Genomic DNA, 21779 nt, shown 5'->3' on the forward strand with positions numbered 1-21779 from the left:
CCATCCCCCATCCCTTCCCTTTGTCTAATTCAAAGTACTTCTGCTCTTTCCTACCCCTCCTTTTTTCAGAATTCTGAGTTCCTTTAGGGAAAGAACCATTTCTCATCTATCATGCAGTATCTAACACATTCATACTCAGTGAGTGATTTATAAATAGATAAACGCCAATGATGCAGCTACAACTATGGACAAAGAATTAGAGGGTAAGGAAGTAAGTTCTAGATTTGGGACAAAGTCTGTTTTGGGAACATAAACACGAAAGAAGAGGAAAACTACAAGTTAAGGAAGATGTTATTTATTTTCCAATTCGAACATAGTTTTTCATGGCCATAATCTAAAATTAGCAATAGACAAAAGAATTTGGTTGTTTGAATGCAGTTGTGTGGGATTCGAGGGAGGCTTGCCACAAGACCAATGCAGCGCTGGGAGATACCAGCACGCACGTGCTCCTCACTGACATTTCAGGACTTGGAGAGCTGCAGACTTCGTCTGGATCCTGAGTTGGACCGGCACAGATATGAAAGGAAGATCAGCTTCGCAGGGGTCCTGGATGAAAATGAAGATTCAAAAGATTCTCTCCATAGCAGCAGCCACACCCTCAAATCAGACACAGGGTTGGAAGAGAAGAAAGGTATGGAAAAGCAAGGATTATTGCAAGGTTCATGGTTTCTCATGGTCTAATGTCTAAAACTATATCTGTTTGTTCAAATTGTTGGCTCTGTACAGCACTGAGTTTGTAGACTCAACCAGGTAGAAACTATACTAGTCAGAAGTCGGACTTGTATTCAGAGGGATCTGAATTCTAGCTCCAGCTTGGCAGTTCTCCATTGAATCTAAGATGCCGTCAGATTTAAGATGAACCATTATTTTATTTACCAATAAGAGAGAAAAAATACTTCCAATTCAATTCTTCTGCAATATTATAACTTTGTGCTTTATTCTTATTGAGAGAGGACTTTCAGACTTAACTAGATGCAGAGTTTTATTATTATAGTTCATTCTTGTGCAGCCAAAAAATAAAAGCATAACTAACCTAGACTAGTTAAAGCTTTTCTAAACCATTTTCAACTCAGAGTTGCCAGTGTCCATGTTTTTCCATAGAATAATGTCCTCTGTGCCATCAGAATGTTAGTGATAACATAATTTCTGAAACAGTTCCATAAAAGAAGTAAAGCTGTTTGTGCTAGTTATTTAAGCCAACTTTGCACTGGCATTAAGCTAGCCTACTTTCAATCCCTCTTCAAGATTGTTGCTAAACACCCCCAATTTAATACCTCACCCCTCTTTCAATCCTTGCTACCACTTAGCTCCTTGAACTAAAAGATATTGGTATCCATCTGTACATTTGGCCGCTGATGTTTTATATGTTCACATGGATGTAAGCAATAGCAAATACATCACTACTGCCAGCTGGTAGTAGTGTTCATATCAGTTGTATGGCATATCCCAATTTCAAATACATTAAAAATGTGGAAAGATGTGCATCTTAAAATGGGTGAAATACAGTAACTTTCTGTGGGACCTCGTCTAAGTTACTTACCTTTTAAGTTGTAGTTTTCTTTTCTATAATATTGGGCTAATAGCACCTTCTGTGGTGTGATGCTTATAGCTTTAAATAAGTAAAGCATAAACTTAGTTCCTGGCAGATAGTAAATACACAATAAATAACTGCTGCCATTCTGGTTTTTTAGGTTTGTTTTTTTTTTTTTTTGGTCATAAACACATAGATTAGAACCCATACAGAAAATCCTAACTATGCACTGAAGATTGCAAAGTCTTATTTCATTCTCTAAAGCCCCCTGAACTGTCAACTTCACTCTTTGATTTTGCTGTTTTTTAAATTTCATTGCCCTTCAGTGCTTTTTATAAAGAATTTCAATTTAAAGAGCATCTATACTCTTGTTACAAAAATCGATACTGAGTTTATGCATTGATATATTTCTAGTGTCCTATAGACAATGGCTCAATGCATGTTTGATTAACTAAATGAATGAACGATTCTCAGAAGGAATGCTCCCATATAGAGAAAAAACCAAAATATTTAAAATCCTGCAAGGAATGGACATACATTGAGGGAAAAAATGGAACATTTCAAGTTCAATTTATGGTGAACAGAGGTCATTTGTAGGAAGGATAAGCCAAGTCTTGAGCAATTCTTTAGTATGTAGAAATATCAACTCAACAGAGGGATAATCCCCAGTTTTTGAAACACATCCAAAGGTATTTTAATTAAAAAGCAAGACCCCAAAGTTATAGTGCTAATTATTATTTGAAGTAGTCAAATAAAAATTTCAAATACTGACATAGTTAAATTTGAACAAAGTAAATTCTGCATCATTAAAAAATGAAATATGATTAATTTTAAGGCCATTTTAATTTCATGATTATTAGTTATGTAAATTGCCTTTAATTTTCAAACACTGAAATGCTTCATATTTTTTCTCCTCACAGAATGGCTATGTTATTATATGGAAGTTGTTTAATGAATTAACAGAAAACAGAAACTATAAATAAAACAAGAACATATTTTATGGAAAATGTCCTTAATCAGTGAGCAAACATCTTCTCAAAGATTTCTACATATTCCCTAAGCCATTTAACAAGCTGATATCAGTTATGGGAGCCAACATAAAAATGGTGACATCGGGCTCTGCGAACTATGATTATTAAAACATTTAAAAATTTTTCACACCATCTGTTTTTATTTTTTTAAAAAAGTCAACTCCTGAAATAAACAACCTGAAGACAATTCAGATTTTACCAAGGAAGAACAAATGTGAACTAATCCTTAGAACTGAAAATATCTGCCAAAATGTCCATGCAGAGTCTGACAAATCATTTTACCCATATTCCAAAGATGAACTAAGACTAGTATTCCCAATACTGACACCAAGACTAGTCTCATCATGCAACACCTATCCGCTGAGCTAGGAACTATTACAGATTCTCAGAATACAGCAATGAACAAAAAATTTTCCACATATTTTTATTTATATTGTTTAATAGTTGACAACAGTTATTTATGTAACAGTGAATACCATGAAATACTAGATTTTCTAGTGGAGAAAAAACTATCTGAAGAAAAGTAAATTAGGACCAGGTTTTGTGACATAGAGTAGGAAGGACATAGAGTAGTCCATCAAAATTGACACTGAGCAGAGAGACCTGCATGCATCAAAAAGCCAAGTGCTGAGGAAAGAGTGTTCTGAACAGAGGCAACCACAAGGACAAGGTTGTGATGCAGGAATGAACTTGGAGCATTTGAAGAAGGGGAAAAAGACCACCATGGTTACAAAAGAATGAGTTGGGGAAAAGTGTCGTAGGAGATTGAGTCGGGATGTTAGGCAAAGGGTAAATAGGCTCTGGTAGATATGGTTAGAACTTTAATTCTATTTTAAATGTGTTAGAATATTGTTAGCATGTTTGACCATAAAGGTGATATAAGGTATGTATTTTTAATTTATGTATTTTAAATAAGAAGAGACCTATTGGAGTGGGGGAAAGGTAAAGCAGTTTTAGTTACATTAATCCAGGGAAGATGTGATGGAGCTTTCAAAAATCTATGATATTTTTGAAGCACAGAGAAAGCAGGTTTGGCTAATGAATACAGTGTGGGGTGAGAGAAATGGGTAAAGGAGATATGTTATCCAGTTTAGATGAATTTGTTTTGCTTTCATACAAGTTCTTGTTGTCATGGAGATAAAGGCTAAAATTCAATGCGGAACAATCTCAGATGACATTTTTCATGTATAAAACCAAATCTGGATTCTAACTGCTGTGTCCCTTGTAAATAGCCAACATCATAATTCTGAACCCTAATTTTTTAGTGTTACAGGATGTCTCCAATTATCTTCAGTGTTAGAACAAACTCTCAACATTAAATCTCTTTCAGATGACATTAATTTGAAATTATTTGGCCTCATTCATTGGCTGAAAAGTATCATAAAATCAGGCAAAGAATGTTAGTATGTGCTTCTGTTAAAACCAAAAAATTATCATTTTAATCTTTTTCTCTACTTCTCAATCTGCAGAGACATGAAATTGCTCTAGCAATCATAAGAGTGATAATTACATTCTGTTTCAAACATATTTCAAATGCATCATAAAGTCTCAATTAAGCCTAAAAATAATACTGAAAAATACTGTTGTGTGAGTTGTGCTATAATTAAAATACAGCATTATGGTCTATAGTTTTTATGGAATTTATCCAGCAGTGCTGCGAGAGATTCCTTCCAGATGTGAAATTCTCTCCAGTTTCATTCAGGGAGCTCCATGAAGCTTTTACTAGCTGAGTGGTGACAATTTTAGTCTTTCTTAATCTTAAGAGTAAACTGGATATGAAACATTCACGTTGTTCATCAGGAAATCTTCTGGGTTCCTTTATGTGGCATGGAAAGTATACATTTAACTAATATTTTAAAAAATTATACAAATTCTATTAGTCACATGTTAACACTCCTTTGGGTGAGAAACCTGAAACTAAAATGTAAACTTCCTGATTGGAGCTTCAAAAAAATATCAATAATGATGCTTCAAAAAACATTCATAATGATGCCTTAAATAATTAGTAAGAAATATTGTTCCTGCCTTAAGAAGGTAAGCTTATAAAACTGGCCCCTTCCTGATAATGAATTTTTAACTTTTAAAACTTTTTTTATCCTACTTTTATAAAATCAATATTGACAACAGCAAATCTTCAAAAATAAAAATAAAAAAAGGAAGGAGGTATGTATATGACTATGGAAACTAAGGATACTTTTGATTTTTAAAATACTAGGTTTCAAGTTTGAATGTATTTTCTTTTACCCTTTTATTTCTCCCACTGATGACTATTTCTTCCAGAACACTAAAGATGAATAATGCATGCCTTCTTGGTACACATAAACTGTAAGGTTGGCTCAAGGCCATGCAACATTTGGACTCACATCTCACCAGCCTTTTGATTGAGAGGAGGATGCTATGAAATCACTAGATGCATTGAAAATGGACCCATGTCACATGCATGCTCACCCGAAGCACCCCTATGCTAATAAATCCCGAGCGCCTTTGCTGAGGAGCCAGGCAGAACCCAGGGCTGACTGTTGGAAAGAGGAGTGCCTCTCGTTTTTGTTTTTTTGTTTTCTCTTAAGGAGGTATTCCAAAAAGAAAGGGTGGCACTTCACAGAATTCTGTAAGTCCCATTTCAAAAGAAAAACAAAAACGAATGGTTTGTGGTTCTAGTGAATCAAGTCATGATGCACTGTAAATGTACTAACAGTCCTAGATGATGTTGCTGCAAGACACACTCATGCTTGTGAACCCTGGGCCAGAAAGACTGTAGGTTGTTCCCAGCCCTTTGTGACCAAGAAAGACACTTCCTGGTGGCCCCAGCCTCCTGCCTGCCTGACAGAGCCTGGTGCCTGGGGGTCCAGGAGAAGCTTCCTACCCAGAAATGCTGCTTGTCCAGGCAACAGAGAGGAGGCTGATCAGGGACAGGTTGGGGAGAGTTTGGATCTAATATTGGCTGGGGAAAACTAAGGGGGGGAAAGCCCTATTTTATTCTTTTAATACAGTTCCCAGCAGGAAGATCAGGATAGGAGGTTCTCGCCTGCTCCAGATTAAAGGAACCCGCAGTTTCCAGGTGAAGAAGGGGGGTTCCTTGTCCAGCATTCGCCGAGTCGGCAGCTTAAAGAGCAGCAAGTTATCACGTCAGGACTCAGAGTCTGAGGCTGAGGAGCTGCAGCTGTCCCAGAGCAGGGACACTGTCACTGACCTAGGTAACATAGAGGAGCGGGGTGTGCAGGGACGTGGGGGGTAGGAAGACAGGACCCAAGTCCTGAAACAGCTGAAGTCCGTTTTCTTACACATAAATAGATGAAAAGCAAAGCCACAGGCTAGACAACTCCTTCTGTCTAAAAGTCTTCTACCCCTCCAGCAGGCTGCTCAAACCTTAGGGAGCACAAAGGTCACCTGGATGTCTTATTAAAGTGCAGGTTCTGATTCAGCAGATGGGGCGGGGGTCTGAGATTCTCTGTTTTTAACAAGCTTCCTGCTGAAGTTGACGCTGATGATTCTAGGACCCCATTTTGAGCACAGGGATGGAAAATACATTAGGGAAAGAAAACACTTCAGTGACAAAGGCAGTTTTACAAATCCAGATGTCAGTGTATCCATCCTTCTGATAGGACCTTCAAAATCAAATGTAGAATTCCCACAGGAACAGTTACCTAAAGGACCTCTATATTTTGAAGTTTCTAGTTAACAGTTTTTTTTTTTTAATCAGAAAGGATAGAAAATCTAGATCTGATAATTAGGGATTCTTAGTAAGTCACTTAACTTCACAGGGACTTGTCTTCTCCAACTATCCAATGGGAATTAATTCTACTCACTCCTTGCCTACTCTGCAGGGATGTTTTAAAGGTAAATTAGGGGATGGTTGTAAAATGTGTTAAATTATGAGAATGAGTTCTATATACAAAACACTGGTGGTGTTGTAGATTGTCACCTAGATCAGTGACAGGGACACTGTCACTGACCTAGGTAACATAGAGGAGCGGGGTGTGCAGGGACTGTAGGATCTAAAGAGATTCCAGATTCCAAAATGTATTAGTCCAAAATATGGACCCTGATTAGCATCTGTTAATAGACAAGAAAATGCTTAAGTAGGAATGAGGATAACCTGCCCAGCATGATTAGGTAAATATTGAAGCACATTCTCTTTGCCATTCAGATCTAGTTTCAAGTCAGCAATACATATAGATAAATGATTGATAGAATCTGCTGAAATAGAAACTGAGTGTATCTAATCAAAGAAAGTTTAAATTAGGAAATGTTTTTACATCCACCCACCCTAACCTTTGAAAATAGCTAATTTATGCGTCACTTAAGATTCAGCCTATTTTTCAAGGAGACAATAGAAAAAAATCTTTGTGACTTCTGTTGTTACAGGGCTGAACTATAACATCCTTATCACTTAGTTTGGGGGGGATTATTGAAATTAATTGTGTGAATTGATCTACTTATTCTGGCCAGTCGAGTCAAAGCAGCCAGGCTGGGGACATTGTTTGGTCATCAGAAAGATTTATAAAAGCTTTTAGATTTGAGGGCAAAGCTTTGCATGTAAAATACTAAGTAGTGATTTCCAAAGAGATAGCTTCTTTATACTTTGTCATAGAGAGGGAGCCAGGGTGGTCCATAATTGGACATCATTGCTTTCAAATTCCCTTAGTTTTTCTAGGGCACCCACTCATCTTTGAATAGCTCTGATGGCAAAGCCCAGTTGCTAGAGCAGTAGCAGGAGCTGCAGTCACAACCACAGTGGAGGCAGCAGCACTCTGCCAGGCCACTGCAGACCAGCTGGTGTCCCTGTGTAACTACACCTGTAAGGCCTGGTCATTCTGGAGTGGATTTGGACACACTCAACCTGTAACTGGCTTATCTCAGCAATTCAAGGACTTGACTCTTTTTCTCTCTGCTCCCATCTCTCAGAATGGAAGCCACCATTAAAGAGATCATCAATGTCTTTGAAATTGCCAGTTCAGCTGGTGGTTGAAAGTAACAGCTCCTATTAATATTCTTCCAACAAAGTCCTATGCCCTAACCCACTGGGCCATGGTAGTCTGCCCTAGGATTCAAAAGCATGGACAACTGTACCACACCAACATGCTCTCCAGGGAGACTGAATGCTGAGACCTTTCTTGGTGTTTTCTTTTGAAGAAGGGAGTCCTTGGAGTGCAAGTGAGCCCAGCATTGAGCCAGAGGGAATGAGCACTGCTGGCACCGAGGAGAACTACCACAGGAACATGTCCTGGCTTCACGTAAGTAGGAAGATTATGTAAACTCAGAAAGAGCCCTGGGATTGATTTCTTTTGGCCTTGGGGAGACCCATGGAGAGAAGACAAAATATCTTACCAAAACCATCAACCCAACTTAGCCTCCCAGAGAAGGTAAAGGTTTATATTTTATCTGACTCTCTCAATATGGTATTCTGCTTTTGGATTGTATTCATTTGAAGTTTAACTAAGACCATAACTTTTGTTATGGATGGCTTTTGGGTCATCATAAATTAGGAAAAACTGTGAGGGACACGTCCAGGTTGGTGATCAAGGCAACCTGAGCGACGCAGGCAAGGCATCGTGGTCAGAGATTACTAGGAACGGGAGAGCCAGATTGTGGTGTCAGTCTTGGTCTGTATTAGATCAAATTGTAGCAAAGAAAAGGAGATTCTAACAAGATAAGGTGACACCTCAAAGGAATATCCAGAGGGCACAGGCAGGACAGGATTCCAAGAAAACCATGAGCAAAAGCTGGAGTTCAAGATTTGAGCCGGGCATGAAGCAAGAAGTAAAGAGAAAGGTAAAGAAGTAGATCCTCAGAATTAAGATTAGCAGGGTACGTGCAGCATCATTGTTTTTCATAGATGGGCACTGCCACTCTCAACTATGATTTTCATCTAACTTTCTGGAAGGATCAGATAAGTGCTAGCTAGTACATATACTCCTCCTATTATACAGTGTTGTGCACTCACTATGGATGTAGTCCCCAGAAATTGCTGAATTTGAAAATCTCTAAGGCAGATTTTTTTTTTAATTTAGTAAAATATAACCTGCATTTTGGGAAGCATATAAAGCTTATGAATATAGCTCAATACGTTTTCACAAAGTAAATACACCTGTATAACCACTCCAAGTTGAGAAGAACATTATCAATACCTTAGAAACCGTACATAGTTCCTCCATCAATCACCACTACCTCCTCACAGAAACCATCATTCAGCCTTCTAACATCAGTGACTAGTTTTGTGTGTTCTTAAAATGCACATAAATGTAATCATATACTCTCTTGTCTGTTGTGTCTGGTTCATTTTGCTTATACAAACATTTATACAATTACTTACATAGTCCTCCAACTTTGTTCTTCTTCAGAATGGTTTGGGCTATTCTTAGCTAGAGTGTTTCCATTTAAAATTACCTTATCAATTTCCATTTTAAAAACTTCTAAAGCAGCCTTCATTTAGTAGATAGATCAATTAAGATTGAGGAATTGAAATCTTATGTTATTAAACTTTCCAATATCTAAAATAGTCTCTCACTCCATTAATGTATGTCCCTGCATTTGCTTAAGACCTCTTAAATATCCCTTAATATTTGCTTAAGACCATATATATATATATATATATATATATATATATATATATATATATCCTTTAATAAGGTTCTTTAGTTTTCTGTGTGGTTTTCTACACATAAGCACTTTGGAAGTGTTGGTGTAAAGAAGCCGGTGCTATTTATTGTTTTAAATATTTGGAAGAAATCATTGGGGAAGCCTTCTAGTTCTAAAAAATTACTTTGTAGAAGAGTTTTTAAATTATAGATTCAATTTATGTAATATTTCTATTTCTTCCACAAGCAATCCAGGTAAATTGATATTTTTACCTAAATATTTTCTTCACTTAACTGAATATTGACATGTATTAGCAGGAAAGATAGTTGTTTATAATATTCTTTTAGGTCATTTAAAATTTATAGCATATATGGTACTGTACCTTTACATTTCTGATTCTGGTAGGTTTTCTTCTCTCATTTTCTGATCAGTCTTGATAGAAGATTTTGTTAGTCTTTGAATTTTATTAGTCTTTTCAAAGAACCAGATTTTGGTTTTCTCACTTTGCAAATATTGGATTTCTTATTTTATTAACTCCTGTTATTACTTTTATTGCTTTTTTCCACTTTCTTTGAGTTTATTCTTCTTTCCTTAACTTCTTGACCTGTGTTTGTAATTTGAAACCACTTTGCTAATTCATTAATTTAAGGATACAAATGTTCTTTAGGCACTTTAGCTGTTTCATACAAGGTTTGGTATATCATGTTTTCATTATCATGAAGTTAAATTTTTAAAAAAATTTCCAATGTGGTTTATTCATAATTGTCCACACATATTTAAGTTTATGGCTGATAATTCCAGTATATGAATCTACTTTTACTTTTCTTGCTCTGTTCCTTAATATGCCTAATCATTTTATTAACTAACTAGACATGGAAATTAAAAATTGTAGAGGCACAGAGGTGGATACGTATTATAATACATTTGGCAAAACCCATAGAGTGTACGGCACTCGGAGCAAACCCTAATGTAAATGATGGACTTTGCGTGTCTGTAGGTTCAATTATTTGTAGAAAGTGTTCCACTCTGGTGCAAGTCGTTGATAGTGGGGGAGGTTGTACAGGTGTAGGCACAGTAGATATATGGGAGCTCTCTGCACTTTCTGTTCAATTTTTCTGTGAACTCCAAACTTCTCTAAAATATTAAGTTAATTAATTTAAAATAATTATGGATACTCCACATGATGTTATCTCCCTCCAGAGAGGATTCTCCTTATCCTCTAGCAGACAATAAGCAAGCAGATTGTCTCAGTCTAATCAGGAACTAAGCTGACTTGACTTGGTTTTCTGGTCTGCCACTGGTCATCCTCATCACCCCACTCACATATGTTTTAGTTTTAAGTCTTCCAAGGTTCCCAGTGGGGGCTCTTCATTCTTTTGGGGTCAGGAACCCCAATCATCATTTCCCCATTAAAGTGAAATTGCAAAATCGCCACTCTAGTTCTCAGGTGACTCTGCTGGGATTCTTAGCTATTCAATCAGCAAATGCCTAGAAGGGAAAATAGTCACTCAGTTTCAATCTGAATTCTTTGGACTTTCTTTCTCTACAGGATCTTGGCCTCTCAATTTATCCCTCCTTTCACAATTCTAGACTTTTTTTTTTTTACTCTCAGCCATGTGATATGTGATTGCTGAAAGTTTTGCCAGCCTCCTTGGCTATTTATGCATAACTAAGAAGTAGGAAATGTCCCAAGGAGAAATGCGGCATGTGTTCACATTGTTCTCATTCGGTGAATGTCCTTTCTCCCCACATCATACCCTTCATGTCCCAACTCTTTCACTATCTTATGCATTCAGCCGTATGTGTGTGTGTGTGTGTGTGTGTGTGTGTGTGTGTGAGTGTACATAATGTGCATGTGTGTATGTATAGAATTATATGTGGCCTTATTGTTCAATAGTAACTATAAGCTACTTAATTTTGGTGGAAGGGGAACATACTCATTTTCTATTGCTGCATAACAGATTACCACAAACTTGTGGCTTAAAATAGTCCATATTATCTTACCATTTTTGTGGGTCAGGAATCCTGGCCCAACTTAGCTGTGTCTCCATTTCAAGATCTCTCACATGTCTGCATTTAAAGTATTGGCCAGGACTGGGGTGTTATTTGATGACTGGATTGAGAAAGAATTTGCTTCTAGACTCACATGATTGTAGCAAAATTACAGTTCCTTGAGACCTGTGGGGCAGGATCCTTCAGTATCCAGTCAACTGTTGGTGAGAGGCCACCCTCATTTCCTTACTATGTGGGCCCATGTAACATGACAACTTGCTTCATCAAAGATATCTACTGATAAGAGAGAAGTCACAGTCTTATTCAACCTGGTCAGAAAAGGGGCCCTATCACATTTGCTGTCTGTGTTCTACTGGTTGAAAGCCAGACACTAGGACAACACTTCCTCAGTGAGAGAAGGCTTTACAAATGCCTACATACCAGAAGGTGTGGATCACTGGAGATCTTTACAGAAATATATCTGTCAAAGTGATATCACTGGGCAGAATTTTAAATTTTAGATTTCTAGATCATCTCTAATTTCAGAACTACCAAAGCATATTTTCTTGAGGCAAAGTCTAGTAATATGTTCATTTGTGTGTTTATTTGCTTTATTTGCTTTTTCACTAAGCATTCTTGGTGTTTCTCTTGATCAACCAGATTTAGGAGTTACAGGGGAGTCCTTATAGCTCTTAAGTGTGCCTTGCCTCATACCAGAATAAAGAATCTTGAAAGAGCAAGATGTTCTTCAAAGACACCCCTACTTTTGTTGAAAATTATGAGAGGGTATGGGCTATTGTTAGCTGAGTTTGACGGGAATATGGAGTTGATTGTTTTTGCTTCTTTTTGTTTCAGAATAAGTAAGGAGCCTTGTTCCTAAGGAAATGTGTGGTACTCCTGCTTTGGCAGGTTTGATTGGATTTATCCATATAGACTTGATTTGTTTTCTTCATTCAGTTTGGCACACAGTCCCTAACAAGCTAGGCAGGAACTAGTTTGATGAAAATTAGAAATATTCAGAAGATTATTCTATGTACATTTGACTAACCTTAAGGTTCTGGGTAGGCTACCGCCTTTTTAGCAAGGATGCTTAAAAAGTTACAGACTCACAAGTTAGGGATGTAGCTCAGTGGTAGATCACTTGTCTAGCAGGTGCAAGATCTTGGGTTTGATCCCTAGCAATACACACACACACACACACACACACACACACACAGACACTCTCACACACACACGAAAAGTTACAAACTCAGAGTTGAGGGTATAGCTCAGTGGTAGAACATGTGCTTAACATGTCCAAGGCCTTGGGTTCTATCTCCAGAACTGAAAAAATAATTACAACTTCTAGGTCCTTTATTTCTGATCTTAAAATAGCCATATCCTTTAAATCAACTGAGTTTGCTTCTGGAATCTCTGAGGGGAATTCTAGGAAATGTAAGGATCTAAGCAAAATTAAGCGAGGATGGACTAATAGCCAGAGGGCGGGGAGAAATCATTTAGAAGAGAGAAGAAATGAGGCTCTAGAGTGGGGTTCAAGTTCTAGTTCAAGGTTTTCAGTCAGAGTGGAAGATGCAGATCTGGGAGTTAAAAGCATCCCACAGCTATCAAAGGCCAGCCAGATCCTCTGGGACTAAACTTTTTACCAATGTGTGCTCTTTCAGCTGGCTCCTACCATGACAGAAGAGCTGGGGACCAGGGTGATGTGTGGAGTCTTTTTTAGTTCCGAATTTCCATTTAAAAGTGTTTAGAAACCATACGCTTCACAATAATTGAGTTTTGAACATCTGTTAATTCTTGTTTCCAAAAAAAAAATCCTTTTATCAAGCATTTATGAAGAAAGTGCAAATGCCAAGATGAACAAAGACTCATAACTCTTTTGCTCTCTGGGAATTACTGAATCACTGTAATTTCAAGACCCATTATGAGAAGTTGACATTCTGACTTGCCATTTTTCACAACACATAGACGTTCAGTTTGTCCTTACCCTGGTTGCCTGGTTGAGTCTCAGGGGTGTTTGTGTTCCAGGTCATGATCTTGCTATGCAATCAACAGAGTTTCATCTGCACACATGTGGACTACTGTCATCCACACTGCTATCTGCACCACAGCCGCTCCTGTGCCCGGCTGGTCAGGGCCATTAAGCTGCTGTACGGAGACAGCTTAGACTCCCTGAGGGAGAGCAGCAACACCAGCAATGTGGCTCTGCGGGGCAAGAAACAGAAAGAGGTGAGTGAATGATCACATTACTGCTAATATAACAAGACAGGGAAAACTGTATCCTAACAATCTTCCCCGGCAATAAAAATTTTCAGGAAACTGCCGTTGTACAAACCAGCCTACGGTACTCTGTGCTTCTGCACAAAGGTAGACAATAAGTGCAAGACAAATGCTTTGTCTTCATGTTCACAAGTAAACATGGACTCTTCCCCAGGTTTTGCCTAATTTTTGTGAATAAATATGAATTCACAATGGTTGTGGTGATAAGTAAGTTTTTGTGGCAGGGAGAATAATGCTTCCTCCACAAAGATGTTTGCATCTACTCCCTGGAACCTGTGAATATGTCACCCTATATGTAAAGAGACTTCACAGGTATGATTAGGGATTTTTACCAAGGGGAAATTATCCTGCATTATGCAGGTGGGCTCAATGTAATCGTAAGGCCTTATAAGTGAAGAAAAGCCTAAGGGATTCAGAGGCAGAGAAGGAGATGAGATGGCAGAAGCAGAGGTCAGCATGATGCAGGCCACGAGCCAAAGAAAACCAGCACCTCTAGAAGCTGGAAAAGACAAGGAAATGGAGCATCCCTGGGGCCTCCAGAAGGAATGCTATCCTTCCACTCCCATTTAGACTTCTGACAATCAGAACTGCAAGATAATAAATCTGTGTTTTAAGCCACAAAGCTTGTGGTAATTTGTTACAGCCACAATGGGAAGCTAATGCAATTATGTATTATGAAATAAGCCCTAAATGGCCCAACTGTTCACAGAAAAATAACAGAATAATCTAGGTCAGATCAGCCTAAAGGAAATTCCTTCAAGAAACTATGACATTTTCCAGGCATTCAGCTGCACACTCCTGACAACCCTGAGCAGCTGAGCTGGCAGAAGATGAAGACAGTAACCAGGGCTGCTGTGCTCCTGCCAGCAAAGCCTTGAGTTGCCCACCTGTCCTGACCAGGCATGGTAGCCAAGATGCTTAACTTGAATGCTGTGGCTGCCCCTGCAGCTGCTTTTCCCAAATGGTTTTGCTAAGAGATTTTTCTATAACACCTATTCATTTCAACAAGCATTCATTATGCACCTGCTGTTGGCACACTATTAGGCCAAATATTTTAAAAAAATGTAAGTAGGAGCAAAGGCTCTTTCTACTAAGGGATTCACAAGCCAGGTTTGGACTGGAATTAGGCAATAATATATACATCAAATAACTAGAGATCACAAATAATAAAAAACAAAAATGCGGTTGAGTTCTGCAGCAATTTGTAATGCTTTAGCATCACAAAGGGATTTTTAAATTATAACTTTTAAAATGTAAAAACAATATGTGATCACTGAAGAACTTTTGATTAGTACAAGAGATCCTAAAGAAAAAACAGTATGTATCACATAAGAGTGCAGTACTATCTTCCGGGATATATATATATAAATATATATATGAGGGCAAAAGAAGTATATATATATTTTTTTATACACACACACATCATTGACAAAGTGCTTTTATGCAAGAGGTATTTTTCTCTTCATTTTATAGGTGGAAAAATTGAGTCTCAGAAAGATAAGATTGTCCACAATTCATATCTAAAAAAACATATTCAGCTAAACTTTAACTTAGAAACATGGAATACTAAAGTCAGAAATTTTTTTAATTTTTTGCTTTTATTGGTGCATTATAGTTGCATATAATAGTTGGGTTCATTTTGACAATTATACATGCACGGAATTTAATTTACTCCATTTCAGTCCCCAATGCCCCCTTTCCCTTTCCTCATTTCTCCCCATTCCTCTTTTTCTACTCTTCCTTCCATTCATTTATATACTTTTAATTGGTGCTTTATAGTTATACATTAAAGTGAATTTCCCTGTGGAATATTTATACATGCACATAGTGTAATTTTGTTGAATTTATTCTGCATTCCCCCCCCCTTTCCATCCCCTTCTCTCCCCCTCTCCTTCTGCTCTACTGGTCTTCCCTCTGTCTTTAAGATTTCCAACTCCCAACCCTTGCTTTTCTCCTTATTTTGCTTTAGTTTTCCACATATGAGAGAAAACATTGGACCCTTGACTTTCTGAGTCTGGTTTATTTTACTTAGCATGATAGTCTCCACTTCCATTTGTTTACCAGCAAATGCCATAATTTCATTCTTCTTAATGGCTGAGTAAAGCTCCATTCTGTATATACCACATTTTCTTAATCCATTCATCTAATGACGGGCACCTGGTTGGTTCCGTATCTTGACTATTGTGAGTTGCATCGCTATAAAGGTTGATGTGTTTCACCATAGTATTCTGATTTTAATTCTTTTAAATAAGTACCAGGGAATGAGACAGCTATGTCATATGGTGGTTCCATTCCTGTTTTTTTGAGGAATCTCTATACTGCTTTCCATCTCTCCATTTATCTACACAACTAAGCATATATCAACATGAACAAAGTAGGACCAGGTAGAAAGATCAATTGTTTTTTTCCTAATTCTCTTGCTTTTAGGTCCATGGTTAGCTGTTATTGCTAGAGTTCTAGATATGGTAATTTGGTCAATTTAGACTGAAGCATGGTATGAAGCATGGTGTACTAATTTGCAGTCAAAGTCAGGGCTTTTTAACTAGACCATATCTCATGTTATTCATATTATACAAATTATAGGGAGAATGAAATTGGAGAAAAGACCAACTGTGAGTTACAATGAACTGTATGAACTTCTAAATAATGGCATAAAAGTAAAAATTATGTATATGTTTGTGTGTATGCATGTATACATGTATACATGTATTTTAATATACAGTCTATATTTCAAACACAAATGACATCACATTTAAAGAAAATCTATTTTAATATACAAACTCCCTTAGCTTTAAGAAGAAACAGTATATGTTGGAAATTGCAAAAATACATGAGCCTAAATTAATGTTAATTGTTCTCTATACACCCTCTGAAATTTTTGCTGCCACTTCTTTGCTCAAATTATAATTTCATCTCTAATCTATATATTGTCAGACACAATGTTTTTAAGGACCCAATTTAAGTACCATCACATCCCTGAAACCTTTTCTGATTCCCCAAGTGTTAAGCACAGGACATATTACAGGTGGACAATAAATGTTATTTTTCTTCCTTCTTTTTTCATCTAAATCATAATGGTATTTTACTTGTTATATTCTTATTCTTCATTTGTTCATTCATTCATTCCTCTATCTATTCATCCATCTCTCCATTTATCTACACAACTAAGTTTTTAAGAACCTGTGGGCCATGCTAAGCCCCATACTTTGTGCTGGTATAATAATGAGCAAAAGGGACAAATGTCTGAGAGACAGACATTAATCAAATAAGCCTCCCAGATTGATATAAAATTGCAACAGCCATCAATGCAATAGACAGGCATACTGCACTAACAGCTTATTGAGGCTAACCTCTCCAATAAAGTGACAAGTGACCTTTAACTGAAGGGTGCATGAATGTTAATTGAACACAGAATTTTCCAACTAGTGAGAAGAGGCAAACACAAAGGACTGCAGTACATGGTAAGGCAGATAGGAACTAGAGCATGTAGGCGAGGAGAAAGAAGGCTCGTATTCCACCCTATGAGTAATAACAAGCACCCTCTGTCACTTAGTTATAAACTCTTTGAGAACTGAGGATGTTTTACAATTTTTATATCCTATGTGTCACTAACAAAGAACTCGCTAACAGCAGAGAAACAATAAATATTGAATGAGTGAGTGAAAATTATAGTCTAGAAAAAGCTCATGAGAGCCCTTCACCTCTGCTCACCCATGACACTGGTATGAAGCAGCAGAAAAGTCTTATGAACCTTCTGTGACTTACAGCTAGGAAATCTAAGCCAAAGAAATGTACCCTCATCACATTGAAGTTAGTCATTCAGGTAGAGAGCTGAAAGAACATTCTGAGTCTTCTGTGGCAAACATTTTATTTCCAAAATGCTCGCTTCCTGCTCAAGCATCTTTTTCCTCTCATGATGTTTTCCATTTGCCTCTTCTGAATCTGTCACACAAATGAACAATGCCACATTTCCAGATCCAAAATGAAAACAGAAAAAGGCAATAAATCAAGAGTAAAAGCAACGGTCTGATTAGAATTGACTGTGAGCAATTGGTACTTCATTCCTGTTTGCTCTTTAATTGGTTTTTATGGCAGAATGTATTTGTGACAGCGGGTACATTTTGCAACCCATCTCACTCTGATCAATCTGCTAATCTACATTCCAGCACTTGAGGACTCGCAGTATGTTCTGTGAGTTTATTTTAGTGCACTTCCAAACTTGAAGGTTATTTTTTATGTATATAAACTATCATGCTATATGTATATATTTTCCTCACCAAGGAATTCTATGGTTTCCCGTCTGTACCTTGTCCAATGCTATGTTCTAAATAAAGGTTCAATTAGTGATTGCTGATGATAAAAAGGAGTAGATAAAACAATTTTTTCCTTTCAACCAAAAAGAAGGGTAGGAGGATGGTAATACATGTCCAAAAATAGAAAGGACTGAATGTGGGTAAATTTTATAAAACCAATGCAAATAGAAAGAGGTCCACTGCTGTCTTGCAGAAACAATGTTTTTCAAAAGCTGTAGACAACACTGTTGTGAGTCTGAGACCAGGCTGTGGGTCTTGATTCCTTGGCCTTATGATTGCCCAACATAACATCCGTAGCTCACATGTCCAACATATGTGAAGCACAGAGTTTGCCCTTCATTTGGCATGGTGCTTTTCCCAGAAATATAGGGAAATGCCTTTCTCGGAGAGCCCAGTAGGCTGATTTCAGCATTCCCGAATTTTAAATGCCTTGTTATTTCCTGGGTGAACCATGCTTCATGGTACGTATCTCCTTTTTTTACTTATCATGGCCCTTTTATTTGCTTGCTTGTTTGCTTTCCGTCTCTCCTTAGAGAGACAGTCTCCAAGAGTGCAAACCTCATGATGATTTGCTCCCCAACCTATCTCCAGAAGTTGACCCCATTCCTGACCTATGGTTAACACAAAAAAATAATCTTGAATTATTAAGTGAATGAATATTTTATTTAAAATAACTAAGCATTATTTCTCTGTAGCCAATACTCTGTTGCAAGAAGCAGAAACCTATTTGAACTTATTCAAATAATTAAGGAGGTTTTTTTTTTAAAGGATCTAGCTGACTCTTATGAAACCAGTAACAGAAGGAGAAATAGAGCCTATAAAGGACATTAAGTATGTGATCTATGAGGTACTGGACTTATATCTTCTGTCTTAGTAGGCAGAATTAAACACAACCCTGCATTTCCCAACATATAGGGACTAATGCTCATCCTTTTTCTTTTTTTCCCTAAGCTGAGTATTTGGTTAAAATCAAGGAGAACTATTCATAAGTATCTCTGAAAAAGGCAAAATGTCCAACTAAAGGACAACAGGTCAAAATATTTGTAAAATACAGAAATCATATTTTAAAATAATTATAACTACCTGGAAAATATTTATAAAATCATAGTGAAGTGAATTGTTTAAAATTGTTGTGCCACCTTCAAAGCATCATCACAGTTTTGCTAAGGTGCATTGAGGGGAAAACAAAGAATAAAATAATGACTATCATTGAGTTCACAATTTGGGGGATTTTTTTGCTTCTTCATAGTTTTTCTGCCTTTTGCAGATATTCTATAATGTAAGTGTATTGTTTTAAAAGTAGAAAGAATTAAAACAGGGAAATACTGATTTTTAAATATCCTACCTCTCTTTTAAAGGATATCAGAACACATTTATTTATATGGAAAACTATTGCTATGTGTGATTTTGGAACAGTTTTCAAGTTACGTAAAATAAGCATGCTATTTATGCTGAATATGGCTTTTGCATTCACCGGGAGAGGTGGGGACCAGCAATGCAATGCTTCTTTCCCCAAGTTATATGTGTTCCCAAATATGCACCTCCATGGTTTTTTTGTCTTTAGAAAACATAAGAGCTCCGATCCCTTGTTTCCAAGTAGGTTCATTTAAAAAGTTGGTTCCATACTAAGCCAAATAGCAGATTCATTGTCTTGAGTCTTTATGTCAGAGTTTCAAAAGACTTTCTTGGAACATGCACATACTTTTAGATTTGCCTTTTCTTTCAAAATATCTCCATCTATAACACTGTGAAGCTCTGTTTAAAAATCTTTCCGAAGTTCTGTTTTTTTCCCTTGGCATTGAGGGAGAAAGTGTTTCATTGACATGGCACTGGAAAAACAAATGAGCTTTAGTCTGTACAAGAAAAAGGACTCCCTCTTTTCACTGCCTGGAGTGCAAAACTAGGAGGAATCAGAACTCAGGATAAATAAACAAGGGCCTGTCCCCAGCTGCTCAGTTCACTCCATTGGTTGGCAGTTATGGAGTCAGAGGAAGCAATTGTCTCATCTGTGCTTATGCAGATGAGTCGAGCTTTTCTGAACCCAGGTTGAGGGGACATTTTGAAAGAAGAGCTGCTGCCTCCTGCAGATGAGTACTTAAAAAAGAAACTATTTTACCTATACAACTGAGACCTAGATGATGGCTGCTATAAGCTCATACTTCCTTGATGTCTTAGCTTTTCGTTGATGTGAGCAAAATACTTAGAGAGGGAAAAGTTTATTTTTGTTTGTTTAGTCCATGGTTGGCTCACTCCTTTGCTCTGGAACCAAGGTGAGGCAGAACATCATGGCACTGTGGTAAGGTGCTGCTCCACTCATGAAGGCCAGGAGACAGAAAGAAAAAAGGGGAAGGGGCCCTAAGAACCTTTCTAGGGTACACCCTCAGTGATCTACCTCCTATAACCAAGCCCCACCTTCCTACAATTCCCACCCAGTTATTCCATTTAAAGTAGGATAGACTGATTAGGTTATCACTTCCGTAATTCAATCATTCCACCTCTAAATATTCTTACAACACAGAAGCTTTGGGGGAACACCTCATATCCAACCCATAACACTTGATAACCCCTCTCTTTGACCTTTAATGTCCTAACACTTCTCTATGAAATATTTTCTTTCTTTTTTTATGAGTTGAAATGTTTCAAAATGTACCTTGCAACCCTATAAAGGAACAGAGTGGATTTTATCTGACTCAATAGTTTAAAAGATTTGTATTTTTAACCAGCTGATGGAATATAATTAACCCTGAAATGGAAATCAGAAGATATTTTTCCTTTCCTTATTCTGCTAATAATTAGCTTTATAACTTGGCCAAGTTACTCCACCTGTCTGGATTCCAGTTTCCTAAAATATACTAAATATCTCTAAGCTCCCTTTTCATTGCAAAATTAACTTCTTTTCTAAATTTAACAAGACACAGGCCCACTAAAAAGCATTAAACCAGACCTTCCATTAGAAGATGATTGTTTGAAGGATTGGGGGGAAATTAAGCAATGTTGGTGTTTGAGAAATCACAGCACCTTCATTACATTTCGCATCTTCTTTTCAGTGCTCAGATAAGTCATGCCTGAGGACACCTTCTCTGAAGAAGAGAGCTTCAGATGCCAACCTGGAAGGAAAAAAGGATTCTGGGATGCTGAAATACATCAGACTTCAGGTACTGGCACCTGGATCAAAAACATCCATGGAGCCTTAACGGGGAAGAAGTTCCAGACAGCCTGTTTACAAGCATTTGGGAAACACAATATAAGTTGGCACCATGCTGACATAAAGGACTCCTTAACTGGTGAGAAAAGTGCCACCAAGTGTGCTAGGGAAAAATCCTTCTTGCTAGGCATCCAGATTCACAGACAAAGCCAGAGGGGTTTAGCTGGAGCCACATCTTTCCCCAGCCTGCCCACTCCAGTGGAGCTGATTTCTCATCAGTGCATGGTGGCAACACCCATAGGTTTCAGAATGAGACAGTCTGGATCCTGTGTCTGCTGCTGTAGCTCTGGGACTCTGCACAGGTTATTTAATTTTCCTTGTCCTTAGTCTCTTCATCTAAAAGTGGGGAGTATAACACTAGACCCATCCCAAAAGATTATTGCATGAATTAAATAAAATACTATATTTACCTACTAATCATAACACTATTATGTTGCTATTGTAAGCTAAACTCTAAATTGTACCTTTATGCAGGGAAAAAAAACAAATTTTTCATGTTTTTCTGGAATATATTTAAAATTATGACTTTTCCAGAACCTACATTTACTGCTTATATTATCTGAAATAATGGATTAAATATGTTTTGTGGATGGACCTGGGGTTATAACCACAGTGTATACTGCTTCAAAGGAAAATGCCATTGAAGCTCACACTGGCTTAGAAAAATAGCTTTCTAAGGACTCCTTCAGAAGTTACTGTTTGCTTATGGTTTTCAGAAGAAATCTACCAACAGGAAGGAAATATGCAAGTCTTTAGAAGTCAACCAGGACTTTTAAGACAAATATACATTGGCTGGTATTTGTCTTTTCTTGTGGAGTTGTATGTGTTCTACAGTTTATGCTTGGGTGGTT

The 21779-nt window shown here is 37.4% G+C and overlaps 1 protein-coding gene across 5 annotated transcripts in view; it reads left to right on the forward strand.

Annotated features, from left to right (window-relative positions):
- The window catches only part of Unc80 (unc-80 subunit of NALCN channel complex), a 184564-nt gene that overhangs the window by 87602 nt on the left and 75183 nt on the right, over positions 1–21779 (forward strand). For 3 of the 5 annotated variants that reach the window (XM_077799344.1, XM_077799345.1, XM_026403349.2), the window contains exons 26-30: positions 466–631; positions 5553–5756; positions 7696–7796; positions 13159–13359; positions 20771–20878. In XM_077799344.1, the coding sequence (XP_077655470.1) occupies positions 466–631; positions 5553–5756; positions 7696–7796; positions 13159–13359; positions 20771–20878 (780 nt within the window). The remainder of the gene's footprint in view (positions 1–465; positions 632–5552; positions 5757–7695; positions 7797–13158; positions 13360–20770; positions 20879–21779) is intronic. The other 2 variants (XM_026403350.2, XM_026403351.2) reach the window with 1 other exon arrangement.

This window comes from Urocitellus parryii, chromosome 1 (assembly GCF_045843805.1).
Source record: "Urocitellus parryii isolate mUroPar1 chromosome 1, mUroPar1.hap1, whole genome shotgun sequence".
NCBI classification, from domain to species: domain Eukaryota; kingdom Metazoa; phylum Chordata; class Mammalia; order Rodentia; family Sciuridae; genus Urocitellus; species Urocitellus parryii.